Consider the following 8,857-nt stretch of genomic DNA (forward strand, 5'->3'; position numbering starts at 1 on the left):
ATACTCTGGACCTATCTATATTTAAATTCCCCAATAATTTTGGGAAACATCTTCAAGGCAGCACTATGCTTTTTCTTTGTAATGCAAAATGGAATTAAACTTCATGATCTGGTTCATAGAATTTGGGTATATAGTAGTAACATAGATGTGAAATTAGGTTTTAAAAACTCAAATTAAATTATATTAATAATCTAAATATGTTACATCTTCTTGTTCAGGTGCTTAAATTTATTGCTACTCTTTTACATTAGCATTAGCATCTCTTCTAAACAGTTGGCTTTCTGTTTGTCCATCCACAGGTGGAATGCCATCTCTACCTGAACCAGAGCAAGCTGTTGAACTACTGCAAGTCAAAAGACATCATTCTGGTTGCCTACTGTGCTCTTGGATCTCAAAGACCTGAACGATGGTAAAAGAACAGTAGGGCGTTTACTTCCAACAGCAGTATATTGGTGAAAGCTTTTCTGTACTATAAACTCAACTTTCAGAAGCTCAGTACAAATTTGGGCAGGGAGAGGGAAGAATTTGCATTTTTGAGTTTCTCAATGATGGAAGTGCTGCTGATCCAAGGACTCCGGTGGAGTCTGCTGATTTTGAATGAGCAACTTATGTGTTCAGAATCTCTGTAACGCTTCTCAACCTTTGAAGCTAAAGACTTCTGCCTTTTCTTCCAGGGTAGACCCAAGCTCTCCAGTTCTCTTGAACGATGAAGTTCTTTGTGACATGGCAAAAAAGCACAATCGAAGCCCGGCTCAGATTGCCCTTCACTAGTATCTTCAACATGGAATTGTAGTGCTTGCCCAGAGTTACCAAGAGAATGAGATAAAAGAGAACTGGCAGGTCACCAGGGAAGCTGGGGGCATCGGGATTCTTACATTCTCTCTCTCTCCACTATGTTCTTCTTTAAAATATCAACTTTTGTTTATCTTTGTTTTTTTTTTTTAAATTTGGTCAATCTCCTTAGCATTTCCTATTCCTGTGAGATTTCAGTTGCATTTAGAAATATTCTCTTCTACTCTAAAACACAAACATCAACTTAGCTTAATAGAATTAGGTTCAGAGAGAGCACAGAGATTTAGGATTCAATATGTCAGCCACACACTGTGAATACCTCCTTTGCAATGGATCTCTTCATCGTTCCCTGAAATGATAGTTTAAGATGGGGCATATCATACCTTTATATGATAATTTTTCACATCTTTATTTTGCATTTGGACTACATAGTCACATATTTCACTTTATTGTTGTTTACTCAATTTTAAGTATATGGGTATAGATGTTTTGGAGGCATAGATGTCTGTGCACCATGTTCATCCCTGAAAAGCCAGAAAAGGCTGGCGTATACCCTAGAACTGGAGTTGTGGATGGTAGTGAGCTGCCCTGTGGTTGCTGGGAATTGAACCTGGCCAGGTAGGGCAGCTAGCGCTCTAAACCACTGAGCCCTCTCTTTAGCCATACTCTCATATTTTAATGTGGAAGTGTCTATTTATTTATTTATTTGAGTTGCCTCACTGGCTAAGTGCATATTCTTTTCTTGAAGACTTACCTGTGCTGATGATCTTCTATTTTCAACTGCAAGAACTTTGCTATACCATTACCTATAGTAGTTGCAAAATAAACCAGGCCCAACATAGTGCTTCAATACAAAGAGTTTTGTTTATTTCATTGTTCTATGATTTTAAAATTTTCTTCAGTTCAGCCTGAACCCTGACACATCTGTATAGCGTGAGTTCACTCAAGTGTGTTCATGGAACTGTTGTATATGTTTTCAGGATGATGAGCTCCATCTGCCTCAGGATTCATTTATCTCTTACCTGATGTTCCTTAGCTTCAAATAGTTTCCATTCACTAGCCAACTGGCAGAGGTTTCACCTCCTCACATACTCCTCTTTCAAGAAATTGAGTAGATACTTGCAAAGACTTTAAACCTAAGCAAAGGATTATTATATCACTTCTCCTGCTAAGTGTAGTAGTTAATAAAAGCTACAAAAATCTTTAAGAGACTGGAGATGGCCCCATGGTTAAAGCTCTTGCCAAGCAAACATGGGAGTAGATTTTATATTTCTAGAACCATAAGATCCCAGGAGGATGTGCCCCCTCCAATCTCAGTCTAGCAAGCAGAGATAAGGGATCCCCAGAGTAAGTGATTCTGAGTAAGTGATTCAGAGTAAGGATTCCCCTTGCTAGTGAAAATAGCCTCAGTGACTAAGGTACAAAAACTATGAGAATGAAGCCTAGTACCAACCTCATGCTTTCATATATGTGCACACATGGATGCTCGCACACGCGCATGTGCACATGCAAGAAGGCAAAAGTGTGTCCCTAAATATGCAAATAGGAATAAATACACACATGCCACACATACTCACATGGACATCAAAAAAGGATAAAAAGGTTAAGATTAAAGGGAGGAGAAAATAGACACTGCCTGGTAGTGGAAGTATGCACAGATTTTCATAGAGTATGGAGACCGAGAAACACATGTTGTAATTAATTTACAGCAACCTCTATATTCTCCACGTTAATTATGTTGCAAATTCAGGTACATTTGTTCTGTCCTAAATTCTGTTGTTTTTATTCTCTTTTTATATATGTATATATACATATATATTTAAATATATGTTCTCATGAGAAAAATATATATATGAGCAACGGTTTCTTTTCATTGTTTTTCTTTATTCTTTTACTTTGTGGTTAAATATCATGTTTTTTTCTTCATTAGGAATAGAACATCATATGCTTTATTTCTTTAAATTTATTTTTGAAACAAATTCTTTTTTTTTAGATTTCTTTATTTATACTTATAAGTACTCTATTTGCATGCATGTGCATGCTTTCATGAACGAATAGGACATCAGATCCTATTACAGATGGTTGTGAGCCACCATGTGGTTGCTGGGAATTGAACTCAGGACCACTGGAAGAATAGCCAGTGCTCTTAAATGCTGAGCCATCTCTCTCTCCAGGCACAGCCAATTTTTTTTTTTACTTTTACAAAAGTGTGTTATAGCTTTTCTTAGCATTTCTTTCTAAACCCTTTTTTAATTGAAATAAAATTTATAAAATCATGTAAAGTAAATATTCAAAAAAAACTTAAATAATTTTCTAAAAATCTCAGTGGTGTTGGCAGCAACAATACTTACATTCATGGATTTTATTTGTCTTATTTATGCTCATTTTTCTCAAATTATGTTGTAATGACAGTCTTGCTGAACAAAATCTACCCATTCCTATTTAAAAATATGACAAATTACCTCAAGAATATGGCTGTTTAAACAAGATCTGAATAAGGACGGAACCAATGGGCATTCCCACATGTAAGGCAGAACTCTTATAAGGGAGCATACTTATATAAAAAGCTCTAGAAAATTAAAGAATTCTAAGAATCTAAGAGCAAAAGAATTAGTCTTCCTTAGGATGGGCTCCTTAATTGTTAATCCAGTACCAACTAGTCAACCATGAAACCATGTACATGCAAGCACCACTACACAGATTCACCAGGCTCTGCTTATGTGTGTGTGTGTAGTAATAACTGCACAAAAGAAACACAAATATGAGAGAAAGTAGCAGAGAAACACATGAGAGTTCTAGAAAGGAAAACAAAGGGGGAAATGATATAACTGTATTTTAATTAAAAAAATAAAAACCTGAATCTCTGGGAAGATGATTGATATATATGCATATATATACACATACATACATACATTTCATCATTTATTATTGTTTACCTTGATTATATCTTTTAGTGATTAGATATCTAAGTCCTTAGGTAGTACCATTATTCATCATCTGAGAAAGAACTGAAGTTTTAAAATATTAAGAATTTTAATATGTAATTGTAATAGGACTTTTCAATTTTAGGTGGTTTTAAAATATAATTTTAATAACTTATGTTTTCTTTTTTAATTTTAATTTAATTTTATTTTTAATTACACTTTATTTACTTTGTATTTCCCCTCAAATTCCCTCCCTCTTTGCCTCCCAATCCTTCTCTTCCTCTCCCTTTCTCCATGCATGCCCCTCCCCAAGTCCACTGGTAGGGGAGGGTTTCTTTTTCTTCCTCCTGATCCTAGTCTGTTAGGTCACATCAGGAGTGGCTGCATTGTCTTCCTCTGTTGCCTGGTAAGGCTGCTCCCCCCTCATGGGGGAGGTGATGTCCAACAACGGAGGAATGGGTACAGAAATTGTGGTATTTTTTTCTTTTTTTATTATTATTACTATTATTAATTACACTTTATTCATTTTGTATCCCCCCCTAAGCCCCTCCCTCCTCCCCTCCCGATCCCACCCTACTGCCCTTTCTTCATGGATGCTCCTCCCCATATCCACTGATAGGGGAGGTCCTCCTCTCCTTCCTTCTGATCCTAGTCTATCTGGTCTCATCAGGAGTGGCTGCATTGTATTTCTCTGTGGCCTGGTAAGGCTGCTCCCCCGCTCAGGGGGAGGTGATCAAAGAGCAGACCAATCAGATTATGTCAGAGGCAGTCCCTCTTCCCATTATTATGTAACCCACTTGGAAACTGAACTGCCATGGGCTACATCTGCACAGGGGTTCTAGGTTATCTCCATGAATAGTCCTTGGTTGGAGTATGAGTCTCAGGGAAGTTCCCTGTGTTCAAATTTTCTTGTTCTGTTGCTCTCCTTATGGAGTTCCTGTCCTCTCCAGCTCTTGCTATTTCCCACTTCTTACATAAAATTCCATTCACTCTGCCCGAGAGTTGGCCATCAGGCTCAGCATCTGCTTTGATAGTCTGCAGGGCAGAGGCTTTCAGATGCCCTCTGTAGCAGGTTCCTAGGTTGTTTCCTGTTTACTTCTTCTGATGTCCATCCTCTTTGCCTTTCAGGATGGGGATTGAACATTTTAGTTAGGGTCCTCTCTTTTGCTTAGTTTGTTTAGATGTACAGATTTTAGTGGGTTTATCCTATGTTGTATGTTTATATGAGTGAGTATATACCGTGTGTGTCTTTTTGCTTCTGGGACAACTCACTCAGGATGATCCTTTCCAGGTCCCACCATTTACCTGCAAATTTCATGATTTCCTTATTTTTCATTGCTGAGTATTACTCCATTGTATAGATGTACCACAATTTCTGCATCCATTCTTCAGTTGAGGGGCATCTGGGTTGTTTCCAGCTTCTGGCTATTACAAATAAAGCTGCTACAAACATGGTTGAGCAAATGTCCTTTTTGTGTACTTGAGCCCCTTTTGGATGGAGTGGTATGGCTGGATCTTGAGGAAGTGCTATTCCTAGTTGTCTGAGAAAGCGCCAGATTGATTTCCAGAGTGGTTGTACAAGTTTACATTCCCACCAGCAATGGAGAAGGATTCCCCTTTCTCCACAACCTCTCCAGCATATGTTGTCCCTTGAGTTTTTGATCTTGGCCATTCTGATGGGTGTAAGGTAAAATCTTAGGGTTGTTTTGATTTGCATTTCCCTAATGGCTAATGAGGTTGAGCATTTCTTTAAATGCTTCTCTGCCATTCGATATTCCTCTACAGAGAGTTCTCTGTTTGGCTCTGTTCCCCATTTTTTAATTGGATTACTTGGTTTGCTGCTTTTCAGCTTCTTTAGTTCTTTTTATATAGTGGATATGAGTCCTCTGTCAGATAAAGGGTTGGTGATGATTCTTTCCCAATCTGTAGGCAGTTGCTTTGTTTTGATGACGGTGTCCTTTGCTTTACAGAAGCTTTTCAATTTTATGAGGTCCCATTTATTGATTGTTGCTCTTAGAGCCTGTGCTGTTGGTGTTCTGTTCAGGAAGTTTTCTCCTGTACCAATGAGTTCTAGGCTAATCCCCACTTCTTTTTCTAGCCGATTCAATGTGTCTCGTTTCATGATGAGGTCTTTGATCTACTTGGACTTCAGTTTTGTGCAGGGTGATAAGTATGGATCTATTTTCATTTTTCTACATGTAGATATCCAGTTGGACTAGCACCATTTGTTGAAGATGCTATCTTTTTTCCATTGTATGATTTTGGCATCTTTGTCAAAAGTCAGGTGTCCGTAAGTGTGTGGGTTTTGTTAACATTCTGCAACCTCAATTTACAGTAGATGCATAAGATTCTATTCAGTGTTGACCTCATAAGTGTTAGAAGTATTTTCAAAAGAAATGCTCCATTCCTCATTTTTAGGACCCAGATCCTGAACTGATGGGAGGAACCCTGGCACCGTCAGTTGTCAGTTTCTCTTCTTAGATGTGCCACTTTGATCTGACAAAGTTTACTGTGTGTAGTCTGTTTTGTTTTTGATCTATAGGCTGGGTGCACTGAGTTATTTTTTTCTGCCTCTCTTTAAAAAAATTAATTAGTTTATGCACTTTTCATCCCACTCATAGCCCCCTTCCTTCTCTTTTCCCAGCCCCACCCTCCCTCTTCTCCCTATTCACCCTCTTCTTAACCCTCAGAAAAAGGGAGCCTCTTCCCTATTCATCAACCCACTCAAGCACATCAAGTTGCATGAGGACTGAGTGCATCCTCTTTCATGTTGGCCTGGCAAGTCAGTCCCTCCAGAGGAAAGTGTTCAAAAAGCATGCAACAAAGTCCTTGTCAGAAACAGCCCTGCTACCCTTACTAGGTAACCCACATGAAGACCAAGCATCCCATTGGATAAGTATGTGTAGGAGACCTAGGTCCAGTCCATGCATGGCTGTTAGTTGGTGCTTCAGTCTCTGCAAACCCCTCTTGGCCCATATTTGTTGGCTCTGTTGGTCTTCTTATGGAGTTCTTGTCTCCTCTGGCTCTTTCTCTCTACTCTTTCACAAGTCTCCCTGCTATCAGCCCAAAGTCAATGGCGGTGAGTCTCAACATGTGTTTGAAACCGCTCCTGAGTGGAGTCTCTCAGGAGACAGCTATACCAGGCTCTCATCTACAAACAGCAGAGTGTGTTTGATAGTGTCACGAATTGGCTCTTTCTCCCATTCATCTAAATGGCTATTATTGTCCCCACTTTTTCCCACTGACTTCTAGGCAAATCATTAGTCAAAAGAAACACAGACAAGTAACAGAGATGGCAGCAAAAAAAAAATCTTTAGAGAAAAGAACATTGCATTTATTTCAACAAGTGATTAAAAATTTAGCTCCTTTTTTTCCAGGTTGGTGATTGTTGCTCCAATTGCCTGTGAGTTCTAAGTGTGTGAATAATCCAGAAGTGGTGTGACTCATCAGCATCATGTCAGTCATCACGGTCAGGTTCATTAGCTACATAGAGGATCTTCAGATAGATACCATGATAAAAGTGCTCATGTTAATATTCATCAGAAAATGGAAAATTTGGGTGTTCAGCAGCACTAAAATAGAAAAGAAAAATATGTAGAGAGACTCTTTTGTGTACCGTATCGAAGTATTAGCTGTCAATAAAAAGGTTGATGGTCTGTCTGCTGAGGCAGGAAATAAGTAGTGGGAGTTACAGAAGAGAGAGATGAACTCTGGGATAGAGTCAGAGAGGGAGATTCACCCTAGACTCTGAGAAAGAGGAAAGCATGAAACTGAGGAGAAGTAACCAGACATGTGACACATACAGAATAGAAAAACTGGTAAAATAAGTTATGAGCTAGTCAGGGAACGAGCCAAAGCTTATGGCCTAGGCTTTTATTCATAAACATTAAAAGTCATGGAGTCATTATTTTGGGAACTGGGGTATGGGTGCAAAAGCATGAGGTTAAAAGTATTCCCAATGTGGGCTCAATGAAATTGGTTCATCAAACGCATAAAATATGTAATTATTGTTATTATAATTTATTATTATTTCTTACTGAATATGGCACTAGAATAAATTTGAATTTTTTATTTTTTGGTTACAGAATCTGCCTTTCTTACTTTCATGAACACATTCATAAAAATATTTTAAAATACCATAACTAAGTTATTTAAGTTATATTCCCTGGCCTAGAAGAGAAAATGAAGAAACAAGTTTTCACAAATATATATTTTACTTAACTACATCATACCAACCAAACAAAGCAAAGAAAATGCCATAATCCTCTCTAATTTCAATAAACTAAGGAAAGTAGGTGCTGACTATGCATGTTTAGTACAAAGACATGTCTAGATAGTCGCCAAAACAAATAAATTAAGAGTGTCTGACTTATTAAGTCAAATAAATTAAGAGTGTCTGGCTTCTATTTCCCTTCTGTTTAATATACACTAATTATTTTATCATTCTGAATCTCACACAATATCTTGTTTAAATAATCAGAGATAAAATGCCTTTTAAAAGTCTTCAATGTCCATAGAATTTCCCATATATGGATAGATATGTTTATATCAACACCAATATAATATATAAATAATAATTGATGTTTTCTCTATCTTTGTATTATTTTTATACTTTAGTCACCATTTTCTCTGTACTAATAAAATTTAGCAACAAATCTAACATTTTTTAGCATAGACAATTGTGGTTTATGGAATGCCCTTTCAAGCATTATCACATTTATTTCTTCTATGCATAATTCCCACAAACAAAAGGATAGCAGAGTTTCTTCTTCCATACAAGCAATACCTTTAGACAAAGAACTACAGGCAGTTATTATTATCTTCCAGGGATGAATGCCTTGATTGGCTGTCTAACACAAGGGAGTGGGCCCTGGAATCATACACATAAGCAACACTACACAGATTTATCAGATTATATTCATATATGTATGCACACACATGTGTAACAGTAATAAAGAAAAAGAGGACATCAAATTGAGAGGAAGTAAGAGGGGCCATGGCAGTGGTTGGAGAAAGGAGACATGAGAAAGCCTGAAAGGAGGAAAGGGAAGGGCAGGAACAATGTAATTATATATTAATTAAAGAAAATTTAAAATAATGCTTGTGAATGCCTTGCTTTCTCTCATTTGTAACATAAAGTC

At 37.5% G+C, this 8,857-nt stretch overlaps 1 protein-coding gene across 1 annotated transcript in view; it reads left to right on the forward strand.

Annotated features, from left to right (window-relative positions):
• The window catches only part of LOC129675507 (aldo-keto reductase family 1 member C13-like), an 11,117-nt gene extending 3,011 nt beyond the window's left edge, over positions 1-8,106 (forward strand). The window contains 2 exon segments of the mRNA XM_055605487.1: positions 274-409; positions 675-8,106. Of these exon segments, the coding sequence (XP_055461462.1) occupies positions 274-409; positions 675-945 (407 nt within the window). The 3' untranslated portion in view covers positions 946-8,106.
• The last annotated feature ends 751 nt before the right edge of the window (positions 8,107-8,857 follow it).

The sequence above is a fragment of the Psammomys obesus genome, unplaced genomic scaffold (genome assembly GCF_907164565.1).
Source record: "Psammomys obesus unplaced genomic scaffold, mPsaObe1.curated_primary_1811, whole genome shotgun sequence".
Classification (NCBI taxonomy): domain Eukaryota; kingdom Metazoa; phylum Chordata; class Mammalia; order Rodentia; family Muridae; genus Psammomys; species Psammomys obesus.